Source organism: Notolabrus celidotus, chromosome 15 (assembly GCF_009762535.1).
Source record: "Notolabrus celidotus isolate fNotCel1 chromosome 15, fNotCel1.pri, whole genome shotgun sequence".
Lineage (NCBI taxonomy): Eukaryota > Metazoa > Chordata > Actinopteri > Labriformes > Labridae > Notolabrus > Notolabrus celidotus.
This window is the reverse complement of record NC_048286.1, coordinates 27,150,011-27,166,781: the sequence shown is the minus strand read 5'-3', so window position 1 is coordinate 27,166,781 and position 16,771 is coordinate 27,150,011. Positions and strand designations below refer to the sequence as shown.

General features: G+C 38.1%; 2 protein-coding genes and 1 long non-coding RNA gene across 3 annotated transcripts; 2 read left to right on the top strand and 1 right to left on the bottom strand.

Moving 5' to 3' along the window:
* The first annotated feature begins 1,367 nt into the window (after nucleotides 1–1,367).
* Nucleotides 1,368–7,514, top strand: LOC117826203 (solute carrier family 22 member 13-like). Its single transcript, XM_034702105.1, has 9 exons — nucleotides 1,368–1,474; nucleotides 3,118–3,272; nucleotides 3,487–3,655; nucleotides 3,741–3,861; nucleotides 4,013–4,107; nucleotides 4,187–4,401; nucleotides 5,423–5,531; nucleotides 5,613–5,819; nucleotides 6,634–7,514. Exons 1-9 carry the CDS (start codon nucleotides 1,425–1,427, stop codon nucleotides 6,707–6,709), a joined length of 1,197 nt encoding a protein of 398 aa, XP_034557996.1. The 5' UTR covers nucleotides 1,368–1,424; the 3' UTR covers nucleotides 6,710–7,514.
* Nucleotides 3,278–9,795, bottom strand: LOC117826204. Its single transcript, XR_004633993.1, has 3 exons — nucleotides 9,527–9,795; nucleotides 5,597–5,788; nucleotides 3,278–3,595 (listed from the first exon to the last, which is right to left on the bottom strand). It is a non-coding gene; the product is annotated as an uncharacterized LOC117826204 (long non-coding RNA).
* Nucleotides 9,404–16,546, top strand: LOC117826202 (solute carrier family 22 member 13-like). The gene is made up of 10 exons (XM_034702104.1): nucleotides 9,404–9,804; nucleotides 9,888–9,991; nucleotides 10,103–10,257; nucleotides 11,361–11,529; nucleotides 11,611–11,731; nucleotides 12,937–13,031; nucleotides 13,161–13,375; nucleotides 13,465–13,573; nucleotides 15,412–15,618; nucleotides 16,021–16,546. The coding sequence occupies exons 1-10, from the start codon at nucleotides 9,430–9,432 to the stop codon at nucleotides 16,088–16,090; spliced, it is 1,620 nt and encodes a 539-aa protein (XP_034557995.1). The 5' UTR covers nucleotides 9,404–9,429; the 3' UTR covers nucleotides 16,091–16,546.
* Nucleotides 16,547–16,771: the final 225 nt, after the last annotated feature.

Sequence of the window (16,771 nt, the reverse complement as noted above, 5' to 3'; positions counted from 1 at the left end):
CAGACCACAATACATGGTTCCAGTAATCCATGTCCTCAGTCTGCTTGTCTTTAGCAAATTGTTTGTGGACTTTCTTGTGCATCATCTTTAGAAGAAATGTGAGGGGTGTACTCACTTTTGTGAGATACTTTAAATGAAGCCAAGTTTCTTTTCTTGTCTCTGCAGGTGAACCATTAGCAAACATGGTTTATATTTGGCCCAGAATCGTCCCCTGCCTCACATTCAGTCACTGACCCAAATCAGACAGTTAAACATTCATTCTGAGACTTAATAAGACACTGAAATCCAGTTTTCTCTCAGTCTGCTTTGTGAAAATGGTGGAGTTTGGGGAGATTCTGAAAACTATCGGAGACTTTGGTTTCTTTCAGAAGCTTATCATCATCGGGTTGAGCTTGCCGAACTTCATACTGCCCATGTTATTCTCCAGTTTCCTGTTAGTGGATTCGGATCCAGAGCGACACTGTAACACAGACTGGATCCTACGGGTGGACTCTAACCTGACCAAAGAGGAGCAGCTGAACCTGACTGCCACGGGGGAAGGATGGGACCTTCAGCAGGTGTCAGATGTTTACACCTGTGGACTGGAACATCAGTACCATCAGTAATAATGGACTTAATGAGACCACAGGGTGCCAGAGTGGATGGGTGTACTACAATATGCTGTTTGAGGCCACCATAGTCACTGATGTACGTCAAGAATGATGCAATATATATTTTCTTTACTTCTAACCTCTTATATTTAATATTGTCAATCAGTGGAATACTAGAATGCATTTACATAAATATACATATGTCTATGTAACATCTATAAGGCTGAGTAATCAGTGACATTATTTTAGACTGCTGTTTACCCGACACTATCACATCATATTATCAATCCACATTCATATATATGATATTTTATTGCATATCACTGCACACTCTTCCACAGCTTATCATTATCATAATTATATGCGACCGCATATGTCAACACTTTTATTATTACCTACATCAGTATTGTATTAACCAGGACACTAACGATTTTGCACCAGTACCAAAAAAACAACTGATGTCGCCTTGATGCTTGGTCTGCACTCTGCTGTTCTCAACTTTGGTGTAACTGTGCATCAATTCTTCCAAATAAATAATAATAATAATAATAATAATAATAATAATAATAATAATAATAATAATAATACATTTTATTTGGGGCGCCTTTCACATCACCCAAGGTCATCTTACAGATAATAAAAACTTTCATAATAAAACAAAAATGCATATTTTCTGCTCTTTACAATACAATGTTTAATATCTTATAAAGGCTGCTTCTCTAAATATCCATCTTCCCCTCTGCTATTATATCAGCACTCTTAACCAATCTTCTTTTGCAGTTTGATCTGGTCTGTGACAGGTCACACTTGGCTGAAGTCCTGCAGACCGTTTTCATGACTGGTTTACTTACTGGATCATTTGTCTTCGGACCTACAGCTGAGTCGTAAGTAACATTATTTTGGAGATGGAAGAATTTATTCACAACATTATTACATTCTGAAAAGTGTTTTATGCTTTTATAGTCTTTGGATAAAGCATTGTGTCATCTGCATAAAGACTTCTCTTGTTTGGGTTTTTGTTGATGGTGCAGAAATGTAAGCCAAATGCAAGTTTTACATACAAACATGGAGTTTAAGGAAACTAAAGACAGCTTCAAAAAGATTAGACAGTATAAAAGGAGAAATCAAATAAGTTGAAGAACACAGACAAAAGAAAGAATAAACAAACAAAAAGAGGAAGAGGAAGAAAACATCTAGCCTTGAAAGGTTAGAGTTACATGAGAGGAGTTTTGTGTGTAATTCTATATCTTTGAATGTGTGGGTGTATGTCTATGTTGTTGTGTAGAGGGGGATTTTGAGGTAGGGATGGGGCATTCAGGAGTGATGTGAGGGATGCACATTGGAGTTATACTAGTGATGATTATGGGGCGCCGTTTGTAAAGTTGTGCCCACTGAAAATAAGAGCAACCATTCTCCACAGTAAGCTCCAAAACAACATAAAAACGGGGTGTGAATTTTTAAGTCACTTTTTTAAAATCACATTTAGAGCAATATTCGTGATCTTCTTCAAATTTAATGAAGTTACAATCATTGTTAAATCAAAATGCTAAATATAAATTTTAAATCTAAAAGTTAAATGTTAAATCTAAATGTTGAATATTAAATCAAAATGGTAGGTGTTATATCTAAATGTTAAATAAAAATGTTAAATATAAATGTTAAATCTAAAATGTAAATGTTAAATATACATTTTAAATATTAAATCAATATGTTAAGTGTTATATCTAAATGTTAAATATTTAATCAAAATGTTAAATCAAAATATAAATGTTAAATCTAAACATAAATGTTAAATCTAAATGTTAAGTGTTAAATCTAAATGTTGGATATTAAATCAAAATGGTAGGTGTTACATCTAAATGTTAAATCAAAATGTTAAATATAAATGTTACATCTAAAATGTAAATGTTAAATATACATTTTAAATATTAAATCAATATGTTAAGTGTTATATCTTAATGTTAAATGTTTCATCAAAATGTTTAATCAAAATATAAATGTTAAATCTAAACAAATGTTAAATCTAAATGTTAAGTGTTAAATCTAAATGTTGAATATTAAATCAGAATGTTAAGTGTTATATCTAAATGTTAAATCAAAATGTTAAATCAAAATGTTAAATCAAAATGTTAAATCAAAATATAAATGTTAAATCAAAATATAAATGTTAAATCAAAATATAAATGTTAAATCAAAATATAAATGTTAAATCAAAATGTTAAATGTTAAATCAAAATGTTGAGTCTTATATCTAAATGTTAAATGTTTCTCTGCGATCCTAAATATTTAGCTGTAACATAGATGGGTCAGTACTGTCTCTGAGTGTTGTGAAATCTCTTAATGGCCTCCAAAACTGCCTTTCCAACATTTTCACAGCAGGCAGTTTTGGTACAAACTGCGCCCCAAATTCACACTGCCGCCTAGTGGAAGTACCAAATTCCAAAAAGTCAAGTGGCTTTTAAATGATACATCAGGTTATGTGTTTCTAACCTTTCCTTTTTCCTGTCAACCTCTCTCTTTACTTCAGGTTTGGCCGAAGAAGAACCACTCAGATACCTGTTGTCATTTTGCTGATATTCGTCGTAGTTGTCGGTGTGTCTCCTAACATCTATGTGTACGCCGTGTCACAGTTCATAGTTGGAGCAGCACTGGGAGGATATAGAATTAACTCTGTTGTATTAGGTAAGATCAACCTTACTGAACCTCAGCAAGGATCCTTTCATTTTTATGGCTGGCACCACAGGCATGAACAAATATACAGTATAGTGTGGTTCAAGTTGTGGTCCATTGCTGTCAAGAGCAAGCCTCTGGGTTTATTTACCACAGACGAGCAACATTAAATTGACCTTTTTCCTTTGACCTCTGCGGTGATGTTGTGTTTAAATTCTGTTTGTAGGTACAGAGTGGATTGGTGTCTCCAAAAGGTCCATTGCGTCCTGTTTGAGCCAGATGTTCGCCGGTCTTGGACAGTGCGCCTTGGCAGGTCTGGTTTATGCTGTTCCTGACTGGAGAAAAGCACAGTATGTCATGGCTGGAGCACAAGCTGTTGTATTCTTATACATATGGTATGTGTTGCACAACTTCTCCATAAAGTGCCGACATTCCCAACAATCTGTGAGCCGCACTGATGTTTGTGGTTACACTTTTCAGGTGGATTCCTGAATCTGCACGGTGGTTGCTTAGGAGAGGACGAACTGCAGAAGCAAAGGAGCTGATACTTAAAGTCGCAGGAATCAATAAACAGAAAATACCAGAGAATCTGCTGAATGAGGTAAATCAGGTCTAGTTTTGAAAGTAGTGTAAAACTCTAAATGTGACCTTGGAGTGATCGGTTATAGCAGGATGGCTGAACATGATGAAAGACAGCTTACAGAGATGATTTGCGGGCTGTCCTGTGTTATAATGAAACATTTTCCCTCCAGGTTTCTTCAGAACATGAAGTTAAAAATGGAGGAATCAAAGAAATTTTTACCTCAGCAGTCCTGATCAAATATCTCTTTATTTTATCCTTTTCCTGGTAAGTGAAGCATATTTTAAAATGAATTTTCATATTTGGTTGGACCGCTGTGTCATGTTCATATTTTTGCGGTTTGAAGGTTTTCATTAAATCTGGGCTACTTCTGCCTTGTTCTGAATGTTGGAAAGTTTGGTCTGAACATCTTCCTGGTTCAGTTCATGTTCGGGATCTCTGACACACCAGCTCATCTCCTCAGCATCTGGATTCTGGAGTTAGTCGGGAGGAAGAAAACCCTGATATCAACACTTCTGATTGGTGGCTTTGTTTGCTTTTTGACTCTGGCTTTCCCCCAAGGTGAATTTCCTGCCTTTCACATTCGGTCACTGATAAAACATGGACGACAAACATCTCCCTCCTCCTGTTGTACAAAAGTGAAGCCAAAATAAGCTCAATGACTGGCACTGACATCTGGTGCATGTAATGAAGTTTGGAGCCTATACGTAAATGCCTATATTTGCATAATGCACATGCATAAGGGGCGGCTGTGGCTCGGTGGGTAGAGTTGGTCGTCTATCAATCAGAAGGTTGGCGGTTCAATCCCAGCTCTGGCAGTCACATGCCTCAGTGTCCATGAGCAAGACACTGAACCCTGAATTGCTCCCTCTGTTGTTCAGAGGTGTGTGAATGTGAATGAATGAGATTAGCTAATACTGATGGTCCCTTACTGTAGCACCCTCTACCATCAGTGAGTGAATGGGTGTGAATGGGTGAATGTGACGAGTAGTGTAAAAAGCGCTTATGGTCAGAAAGATTAGAAAAGCGCTATGTAAGTACAAGTCCATTTACCAATTACCATAATGATCCCTGATACATTCCTACTAGATCTCACACACATAACCATGCAAACACGCACAATGTTTTAAAACAGCTCCTCAAGGTCCTCAAGTTTCCACAGACCTCAGGTCTGGGGGCAGTTTGTCAGTGACACACTATAGTGACTACAGGCACATTCACCTGCTTTAGTTTTGACTTCAGGTATCAAGCCCATACCTGATCTGAGGGAGCTGTTGTCAGTGAGAAGCTCAGAAAGACACTGAGGTATGGAGATTTTGATTTGAATTTTGATTTTCGAAGTTTGACCAAGGTCCCATCAGTGAACATGGAGGAGACGGGCTTTATGACCTATACTGCAGCCAGTCTCTAAGGGGAGCTCTAACAGTTATGGTTTCACTGGGGAAGCTGTTGTTCTGTACATTGTATTTTGGCTTTACTTTTGGGGAGCTGCTGTGTTGTCCATCTTTTTACAGTCTTGTTTCATTAGTATTGTGATCAGCAGTTCCTTTAACCTTAATGTGTAATATAATGTCCTTCTCAGACAGTGCTGTTGTTATCACAGCCCTCGTCACTACTGGAAAATTCTTCTTGAGCTGGGCGGGGTCAGTGTGTATGGTCTACATCCAGGAGTTGTTTCCCACCTCGGTCAGGTACACACACTTTGAAACACACTCAATATATCATTTTTGAAATTTAACTATAAAATGATATTAACTCAAAAACCGTCTCAGGCAAACAGCTGTTGGTTTTGGCTCCATCGCCTTTAGAGTAGCAGGTCTGCTCTCTCCACTGCTCAACATGTTGGCTGTATACCACTGGTCCATACCCATCATAGTCTTCAGCAGCTTGGCTGTGGTCAGCGGAGGTCTCGTCTTCCTGCTCCCTGAGACCACCAGAAAAGAGCTTCCTGATTCAGCCAAAGACATACAGAGCAAAGGGTGAGTGAGCTGGATGACTTACTGAGGATCTTCACTCAGGAATATTGTATTTTATTTGGAGTCAGTCTTAAGCACACCGGGGATCCACTAAAACTACAATAGATACAATATATATGGTTTTCTGTGGTCAATGGTACACTGGGTTCCACAGACCATAAATTACACATAAATTAAGCTATCAATATGATTAAGATGAGCACTGAATTCAAAGGTCTCTAACTTTCAAACTTTCACAATAACTTTGGCGTTCTTCAGTGAACTTAAGAGGTTTGAACCTATTTTTGGAAGATAGTTGCTTTCATGAGTTACATGAGAAGACTGACACCACTCAGTTGGATGTCTATTAAAAAGACCTTTGGAAATAAGCTAGCATTAACTAAATTAACATAGAAGCACTTCTGCAGCTCACAATATGTTGTTCCCTCTTTGTTTGACTCTAAATTGTTTGATGTTTTAACAATTTGAGATACCAGGAAGTCTGTTTAAATGCCCAAGAAACAGTCAGTCAGCATCAGGGAGTCAGGCAGAGGGTTTGTGACTGGCTGTTCTTTGACACAACAGAGTTCCTTTATTGGTCTTAAAACAGTGTCCGGCTCTCTAAGCTGAGCTCACCAGCTGTTAGTGGAAGTGTCATATTTGATGGATTTGATGCTGTCACAGGTTTTGTTGAAAAGAAGCTTTTGATGTTTTGTATTGAATCATTTGGGGGGGTTCTTCCAGCTGTATTGAAAGCACCACTTCATGAAAAAACTTGAATTTAAGTAGGTGAAGAGTAATTATATGAACATGTAATCTGAATACCTTTTCTTTCTAGGAATGTGTCCACCAAGAAGACAGGAAGTGACTCAGACACGGCTGAACACAACAGACACAAATCCACCAAACTCTAGTGGAAATACTGAACTTTGTTTTCCAGAGTTCTTTCTTTCTTTTGTGTTTTTTACATAAGCCACTTGAGTAGATATTTTTTCATTTGAACCCTACTCTACTTGTCTTCATGCTGCTGAGTCATCCTGTGTATTTGCTCATGTGCTTTGGCTGACAGACTATTCCAAATTACATATTTCATGCTGTTGTTAATGTTCTGTTGGGGAAAAACTGAAATTGAAATGTACTTCTGACATGTTTTGAGTAGAAATGACCAATCTTTTTGACTTAATGAGCTCAGCTCAGGATCAGGTAAAACGTCTTCGAAGTACAACAGCTGATCAAAATGCTGCTGCTCGCACCATCCTAAGAACAGATGAAGAAGAAGCATTTGAAGCAATTAGCAGGCAGTTTTTGCACTGTCTGAAAGTATTATCAATACCAGTTGATCATATCAAGCAATTTCAGCCAGATAAGTTAAAAAAAACAAATTGACAAGAAAAATGTTTTGTGTAAGCGAGGAGCTCAAGTATCAGTAAACACGGCACTCCAAGGAGGAATTGTCTTAAATAGTCTTATTCAAAATTGTTCATTCTTGTCTTTTGGTAAGAGTGCAAAGAGAATGTTGAATTGATTTTCTTTCATTATGAATTCTTCAGTTTTGATGCACATGTGATGCCAAAAGCAAACATTAACCAAATCACAATGCTACAGTCACTCCAAACCCAACATCTAATGATACAATGATATGAGATGAGTTAAAATGAGGTTAAATGAAATAAGATTAAAGTTGAGATATATAAAGATCAGATCCATGAAATAAAATGAGTTAGGGTGTCATGAGTTAAGATGAGATAAATTAAGTTGAATTTAGTTAAGATGAGATGAGTAAAGTTGAGATTTAAGAAGTTGAGATGAGTTAGAATGAGATAAGTTGAGATGAGATAAGTTGAGGTTAGTTTAGATGAGATGAGTTAAGTTGAGATGAGCTAAGGTGAGCTGAGTTAAGTTAAGATCAGCTAAGTGAAGATGAGATGAGTTAAGTTGAGCTGAGTTAAGATCAGATGAGTTGAGTTGAGATGTATTAATTTTAGATAGGTTTAGTTGAGATGAGTTAAGGTAAGTTGAAATGAGTCAAGTTGAGATAAGTGAAGATGAGACAAGCTACACAGAGATGAGTTAAGTTGAGAAAGGTTTAGTTGAGATGAGTTAAGTTGAGATGAGTTCAATTGAGATGAGTTCAATTGAGATGAGTTAAGTTAAGTTGAGATGAGTTAAGTTAAGTTGAGAAAGGTTTAGTTGAGATGAGTTAAGTAGAGATGAGTAAATATTGAATAAGTTAATATGAATAACATTAAGTTTACATGAGATGAGTTAAGATGATATGACCTGAGATGAGATTACTTGAGATGAGGTAAGTAAAGTTTAGATGAGATGTGATCCAGCTGCACTTTACAAAAATGTATCAACCTGAAAAAAAAGTAATAGTTTATTATTGTCAAAGTATCAGATTCCAGCTTTGACTTTATCTGTCGAAGTAACAAAATCCTTTATCAGCCAACATGCTAACATACGGTGCTATTATACCAAGAGATGAGGTGATGTATGTATTTACAACTGAATTATACTGCTGTAAATACTTATTGGCTCTGACCCTGATTTTTACCACTCTTTTTACATGAAAAAACAAAAAATAGCTAATTATGTTTTCCACCTTTTTTTTGCATGCAGCCCTAGTTAATAAAATATGTTTTACATACATAAAATGTATACTAGTTCGACCAATCTTTAAGTAATGCCACAAAAATTGACATTGCAGTTTAGTTGTTTGCTCAGTTTAGTTTTCTGACTCAGCTTCACTTACACTTCAAGGTGCAGGGAGACAATAATAGTCTGGGGTTAAAAGTTCAGTGACACTTGTGGTTATCTTACTCTGTTATTGTAAACATTGACATGTTTGTACATGTACATTATATTGTTGAATTTCTTTTATAATCTCAAAAATTTGGACGGAAGTCAATAAAAAACACCATGTGTCTGGAAACAGCCATCAACTTTCCTTCAACAGTCTCTTTTTAAGTCTGCTTATCTGAGCAATTTTAACATCCTATACTGCACAGAGTTACACTCAGTTATAGGCTGTCATAATCAATTACATCGTGTTATGTAACAGGTTTACCTTTAGTGTAAGAGTGACAGCAGGAAAAAACTGTCATGAGTCAGCAAACTGTATAAGTTAATGAAAGATCAACAGCACCTTCTGAGATGAGATAAGCAGAAAGTTTTTTGTTTTTATGTTTTATTGTCACACTTATGTAACCATGTCTGGACATTGATACTTCATTGTTCAACACAGTCAAGTTGCATTTCTTTTATAGGGTTATAGTTGGAAATAGCAGATTGTATGAACTTGTAACTTGTAACTTTAACTTGTTCTGTATGATTGAAAGTTGTCACAATGTGTGTATCTCAACTATTAAAAAAGTGTCTCAAGTTAAGCTGTGCATCAAAGATTCCAAGGTAGATTTAACTCTGGACTTGAGGAAGAAGTTACACAGAAGGTACAGTGTTGAGCTATTTGGTTAAATAATCACAAGGCCAGCCTTTTCTGCAAAAAGAAACAACCCTGATTGTGCTGTCTCATCTCTCCTAACATTCACAGTCCAGGGTTTAAACATTAATGAGCATTGTTTAAAGGTCATCCTCCGGCAGCATCTCTAAGCTGAAAGACAGCTCTGTGAACATGGCTGATTTTGGAGAGATTCTCCGCAATATCGGAGAGTTTGGATTATTTCAAAAGATCACACTATTTGCTCTCTGCTTCCCAAATCTTATTTTACCTTTTCACTTTGCCAGTGTATTTTTTATCCAATCAGATCCAGAGCGACACTGTAACACAGACTGGATCCTGGGTGCTGATCCTAACCTGACCGCACAGGAGCAGCTGAACCTGACTCTGCCCAGGGAGGAGGATGGGACCTTCAGCAGGTGTCGGATGTTCAAACCTGTGGACTGGAACATCAGTACAATCAGAGAGAACGGGCTGAATGAGACCACAGGGTGCCAGAATGGATGGGTGTACAGCAAAACACTGTATCAGGCCACCATAGTTACTGATGTAAGTAATGTATTTATAATAGTAACCATGAAAAGATTAAAATAAATCTTCTTTATCAACCATGTGGGTTTTATTTCCTGCAGTTTGATCTAGTTTGTGACCAGGCGAACTCTTTGCAAGTGGCACAAACAGTCCTGATGGCTGGCATTCTTATAGGCTGTCTGTTATTTGGACCTTTTGCTGAATCGTGAGTATGTTTTTGAAAACTCTACACAACGTGTGTCTTGAGGCTGAACCTCCATTTTCACTCACACACGCAGAAGATAACAGAAAGTAATTTTACCTTTATCTCTTCCAGGTTTGGTCGTAAACGTGCAGCTCAGATTCCATTCTTGTTAATGCTCATATTTACTGTAACGACCGGACTAAGTCCCAACTTCTATTTCTATTTGGCATCCCAATTCATGCTGGGGATCGGCTATGGAGGTTATCGACTAAATGGCGTCATATTGGGTACAGTATGCTCCATCATACTTTATATGAAACAAACTATTTGTCTGTTTTTGTAAAGTCTTATTTGTTGTGTGAAATGTTGTTGCATCATATAAACTGTTGCTGTGTGTTGTGATACAGTATGTATTTTTGAACTGCGTGTTTGTTACCATTGATCCTGACTGCCACTGTCTGTCCTGTAGCCCTGGATATGATCTGCACAAGCAGGCTGAGTTTGTTAAAGTAACATGGACTCAAGGTTTATGAATGATCTGCTGCTTCCCAGTAACTGTTTTCATTGATACTTCACAGTAAAAATATAGCAGCTCACTGCTCTCTGTATCAGCTACATGAGGTCAACAAGTGTACTTGGCAGAGTTAGAGGATAATAGTAAAACCAGTTGGAGTTGGCTCAAATGCACAAACTGATCATAGAGGCTCCCACCTCAGGATGCCCTGAAGAGGGCTAAGAAAGTTAATTGTCTGGTGATAACCTTAGGGTGCTAAGTATGGATCCTCCTGGTCAGATATTACTCCAATACAAGTGAAAGTTGTTCCATAAAATTATTACTTAAGTTAAAGTCCTGAAATACTTGTTTTTAAAAATACTTAAGCATTCAAAGTACTTTTTAAAATATCTCAAAACGTATTTTCACAAAGCATGAGTGCAGTCAAGAATGCATGGGTGAAGATTCTGCTATGCTCTGGTTATCTAGAAAACATGATTTCATATCTAAAAAGTATACCATGAAATATAAACTATGTTACTACAAACACAGACAAGTTTCAAATGTTCATCTGGAATCAAACCAGTGTGTTAGCTACAGACCTCCACTTGCTTTCGCAGGTTAGATGGTGATGTTTTGTCGGCTGTGATGAAGTTTGTGTGGTAAATTAAAAGCTGGACATAATTCTCAGAACTAAACCATTTGTTGAAGCAATAGATGTTGGCGAGTCCTGAGATGTGTCATGTTTCAATTGTGTAATGTTTTAAACCAAACGGTCAATTCTGCACGATAAGCTTCTGAAACTTGGTTGAATCATCTGGGCACTTATTTTTCCTCTTTTCATAGGGATGCTCGTGAACATATTTGTGATTCACTGTCATTCTTTATTGTTTCTAGCCACTGAGTGGATCGGCATGTCCAGGAGATCTTGGGGCGCATGTGTGACTCAGCTCTTTGGTGCAGTTGGACAGTGTGTCCTCGCTGGTATGATCTACTTCATCAGAGACTGGAGACTGGCTCAACTAGTCACAGCAGCTCCACTTGCAGTTATTGGTGTTTACCTATGGTGCGCACTCTTTATTTATTTTACTGCAGTGATTTGAAAGTAGATAAGCGTTTTACTGAGAAGTGTCCTTGTATCTGGCAGGTTTATTCCAGAGTCAGCCAGGTGGTTATTGGAGAGAGGAAGGGTAGAGGAGGCGAAACATCTGATCATTAAAGTGGCAGCAATCAACAAACGGCCTGTTTCAGAGTCTCTGCTGGAAAAGGTACGCACACTTCACTGAAACATTTACTTACTATTGAATCAAAATGTTTACATAGTTCATAAATGAATCACATAAACAAGAGATAGTAGACACATGGTGTATATGTAACGTAAAGAACAATGCATGAGTAATGTCTGCAATATAACAAACATTAAATCATGTTTCATAACACATTTTCACAAGGGGAGACCGGGGACAACTGCAACAATTTTTTTCACGTCTGTGTCCATAAACAGCATTTTGTCTGTCGCAGAACTTTTTTTCTGTACAAACCCAGTGCTGGTTAATGTTTTCAATGCTTCTTTTTGTTGATGCACTCTCCATGACATAAATACAGCACTCTTTTCATGCCTCCAAAAGAATATTATTTCTTCATTTGTAGAGCAGCAAACATTAAATTGTCTTCTTAGTGGCTGGAAGATCTAAGACTGAGCGCCATTATAATCTCTCTGGCATCCTTCTGATTGGACGAATGAGACTTGTTGCAACTGTCCCCTGTCTCCCCCACAACCCACATAGCAGATAGGTCTGGGCCAGATCTGGCGTCAAGCTGGCTGAGTGCATGGCATGGCAAGTGGTGTGTCAATTGGATGTGGGCCAGGTCTGGCAATGATGGCATTGTATATATGATGGCATGCCACATCTGGCCCGATTGTGGCTTGGTTTATGTGGACCAGATCTGTCCATGCCACATCTGGGCGGATTAAGGTTGAGCTTGTGATTAAGCTGGCCCATGTGTGGGCCATCTCTGGCAAACTATATCTGGGCCACTTAAGGGCTGTCATTCTTTGCGGTATGTTGGGCAGGTCTAAGTGTATTGTGGGCCAGAACCAGGACAGACCAATTTTTGTATGTGGGAATAAGCCTAATGAATCTTGGCATGTCACGGTGGATTTTCACAGCGACCTTTATTCAACTCTTTTGTAACTTATTATGCTAAACTTCTACAACTTAACTGTAACTGGTTTGAACTGGACTCTGCTTTACTGCAAGTTGTTAAAAAGACAGTAAAAAAAACAGCTTACTTGAAGTTTGGAAGATTTAACAGTGCTGAAACCTCTGTGACCTCCTTGAATATAGTGTCAACAAAAAACAAATATACAATTATGTATACATATATATACCTTAAGCAAGACTTTTGGATGTTATGATATGCTGAAATAAGAAACATTAGAATGACATTGTGTTTAACCTGTGTGTTACAGATTGTTGAGAAAGACACCGAACAAAAGGGAGGCATAATAACTCTTATGAAATCAGCTGTGCTTAGGAAGTACTTCTTTACACTAATACTGGGATGGTGAGTTACACTTTTTATTTCACATTACTCTACAGAGCCCTACAGACACAATAATACAGTTTATAGTGTGTTTTAAATGTTCTTTTATTCCTTGTATATCATGAGACCGTTTTCTTTCTAATCCTTCAGGTTCTCTTTAAATCTTACCTACTACTGCCTTTCCTTTAACGTGGGAAACTTTGGCTTGGATATCTTCGTGACGCAGCTCATGTTCGGTCTGACTGAACTACCAGCACACATACTTTGCATCTGGCTGTTAGAGGCCCTGGGGAGGAAAGTGTCACTGATGGCGACGCTCCTGATTGGAGGATTTGTGTGCTTATTAATCTTAGCTGTTCCTCAAGGTAAAGCCTCACAAAGATGACTGCAAACTCTGTTCCTGTTGTTGTCCTGTTTTTTTTTATTTATCTAACTCTGTGTTGTTCTGTTAAAGACAACGCTGTCGCCATTACCGCGTTGGCAACCTCAGGACGCTTCTTCACAAACTGGGCTGGATCTGTTTGTAATGTGTACGTTCAGGAGCTGTTCCCAACATCTTTTAGGTGAGTGTTTCAGTCACAGTCTTTTACATATCACACCAGGCTCAACATTAATCAATCCGTTTTTCAAGGTCAGACTGTGACATGTCAGAGAGTGATTAGATTCTTGACTCTGGATGGTGTTGACACCACTTCAGGACACCAGGATGTTTACCTTTTTGACTTACTGTATATTTGTTTAGTTATCTATCAAGAATAAAATATGTTGCAGAGTTAAATATTACACTTGAAAACCTGTCCTGACCCCTTTGTATCTGAGGGCGTTGACAAATGTCATATGGGTCAGCCCAGGCGCTGACAGATTTTTGTAATCTAGCTGCTTCTAGCTTCAGTGTTTAGTGACATGTTCAAAGATATAATAGTTACAGTCAAACTTATCTTACTCAGAAAGGATTGTATTTAAGGCACTAAATGGTTTTATGGTTATTAGACTGATAATGCTGCAGAGTTTACTGGTTTATGTTTAAAGATAATGACAAAGAAATGCACTGATTTCAACCTTTATGGATCATTTGTTCATTTACTGCTCCTCAGTTTTGACTCTGCAGCTGAGTAAGATTTATGCGATATGTTAGAGATAATGTATGGTTATCAGGTGGTTATGGGAAATAAAATATATAGACACGCTGGCAAAAAATATTGATTAAACAATGATTTAAATTGATTTAAGTATACTGTTTAAAAAAAACAGTCCCAGTGAGTCCACAGAGGTTAGCGCTCCATGGTGATGGATTCTTATCTCCCTGAGCTCTGCGGTTCACACACCATTAAAAATAAACAATGCAAATGTCACAACTTTTAACCCTGCTGCTAACATCACCACCACTCATGGTTTCAGTTTCTTTGTAGCGGTGTTACATCACCTTACAGTCTGTGGTGTCAACAAACAGAAGCAAAATGTGCCAGAACTCTTTTCTGCAGATTTTTGACATGATGTGTGATCAGTTTGCCTCTAGTGTTGCTCATGTTAGTGTAAGTTAATAACTCAATCAATCAATCTTTATTTGTGTAGCGCAAAATCACAACAAACGTTATCTCAAGACGCTTTTCCAAACAGAGCAGGTCTAGACCACTCGATGTCAAATTATGAACAGAGACCCAACTTCAAGACAGGGTAAGACTCAGCCTGACCCCATCTTAATCCACCATGAGCATTGCACATTGCAGTATTTAGCTAGTTACAGTTGCGAGGAAAAACTTCCTTTTAACAGGCAGAAACCTCAGGCAGAACCAGACTCATGTTAGACAGCCATCTGCCTTCGACCGAGTTGGGTCTTGAAAGAGGGATAGAGGAGAGTAAGAAAGAGGTGATAGTGATGAGACGAGTAGTAGAAGCTGTTGCCGCTGGAGTCCAGCACGTCTGTATCGGCTGGAGTCTGGAACGTCCGCAGCATGAGGATGCCTACAGCAGCTCAGAGGGACCTACGAGACAGTGAAGCTCAGGGACTCCAGAAAGGTCTATGGTTAATAACTTTAATGGGACAGGCAGAGTTAAAGTAAGTGATGGGGGTGGGGTGGGGGTGGGGTGGGGGGGGGGGATTCCAGTGTGTCAGTGCATCAGTTCCCCTGGCAGTCTAAGCCTATAGCAAAATAACTAAGAGCTGGTCCAAGCCTGATCCATCTCTAACTATAAGCTTTATCAAAAAGGAAAGTTTTAAGCCTAATCTCAACTGTTGTCAAGAGGTTTTGGCCAATCAGAATCAAGCATCTTACACAACCAGAAGATCCGTAAGAGAGCCGGGTCATTATATTGAATTAATGACACACCTTAAAGGAAACTAACAAAACGACATGCTGTAATGTGCAGATGCAGGTCTGAGCTGTTTATGGTTCTGTTTCAGACAAACTGCCTCTGGTTTGGGCTCCATTGCAAGCAGAGCAGGGGGCTTACTGGCCCCGTTGCTGAACATGTTCGCAGCCTACCATTGGGCCATACCAACAATAGTGTTCAGCAGCCTTTCACTGATCAGTGGAGCGCTCAGCTTCCTGCTTCCTGAGACCAGGAGAAGAGAGCTGCCGGATTCAACCGACGAGGCCGAGGGCAACAGGTATGCTGAAAGCTGATAGACTCTCCTGATAATATGACAAGGCACATGTTACTGAGTTGTGCTGTTCACTGTGTCGGTATCAGAGGTGAAGTTTGAAAAAAGCTGGTGACCCATTTATGTGAAAGTCCAGCCTTTATTTGAACAGTGCAGAGTGAAGTGTTTGTTTAAAATGGAAATATGAAAATGGCAAATAGTGAAAACACAATTTGCCAGCTTTTTTAAAAATGTAATTCATTATAGTAAAACAATACAGTAACAATATCAGTATATGACCTAGTCAGCACATCACTAGAATGACTGCCAAACAGCAATTATTGTTTTTGTGCCATTAACAGTGAAATAACTTGAATTACAATTGCCTGGAACTGATAATATATCTACCTTTAATCTTTTCTCCCACAGGAAACAGATCAACCTGAAGATCAAATATGAATCAAATGAGTCTTCACAGAGTAAATCTACAAAACTATAGTCTCCATACATGGACTACACACCTACCTACCTACCTGTCTGTTCTCTTTAGCCCAGAGTCAGGCCTCTACTGACATATTTATGCAATCAACAGCCAATATTTCTTCTTTTTTTTTTATGTCTTGACATGTGTGATGAATCTTCTCTTAGAGCAATGAAGCAAAGTTTCTGTTAATGGTATAACTTATTAAACTTGTCTTTTCAATCAGAGCAAATTATAATGTTACATTCAATTTGTTTGAAGAGCACAAAACGTGAGATTGGTGGTTAATGAAAAAAGGAAAGTTCAGACCTTGTCAAGACCTGGACTTTTTGAAACTGTCTATGGTTTGTCCTGAGTTTGTGTATTAAAGTGTCTCTTAAAGCTAAGAATGTGCTCTTACATAATACAGTGTGTACATATTGACTTATACAGATTGAATGCATGGTGATAAATAAAACATTTCTTTTTCCAGCTCTCAGTAGTATAATTTTAATTGTGTGATCCTTACCATTTCTATCCAGCACCTTTATCACATCAGAAAATGTAATGCTTAAGAGCTAAAGTTATGGACTTATGGACATCATTCTACAGTGATCATGGTATTACGGTATTACTATGGTATTTATTATTTGCTCAGCAGCTTGTCAGCATCTTCATGACTACAGAGCACTGATTGATTCTGCTGTGACGGGATCACTG

Coding starts and splice junctions, on each gene's coding strand:
- LOC117826202 (XM_034702104.1), top strand. CDS start 9,430: ATGGCTGATTTTGGAGAGATTCTCCGCAATATCGGAGAGTTTGGATTA. Junction 10,258..11,360: donor ACTAAATGGCGTCATATTGG/GTACAGTATGCT, acceptor TATTGTTTCTAG/CCACTGAGTGGATCGGCATG. Junction 11,530..11,610: donor GTTATTGGTGTTTACCTATG/GTGCGCACTCTT, acceptor TGTATCTGGCAG/GTTTATTCCAGAGTCAGCCA.
- LOC117826203 (XM_034702105.1), top strand. CDS start 1,425: ATGACTGGTTTACTTACTGGATCATTTGTCTTCGGACCTACAGCTGAG. Junction 3,862..4,012: donor CAGAGAATCTGCTGAATGAG/GTAAATCAGGTC, acceptor TTTTCCCTCCAG/GTTTCTTCAGAACATGAAGT. Junction 4,402..5,422: donor GACTCTGGCTTTCCCCCAAG/GTGAATTTCCTG, acceptor TGTCCTTCTCAG/ACAGTGCTGTTGTTATCACA.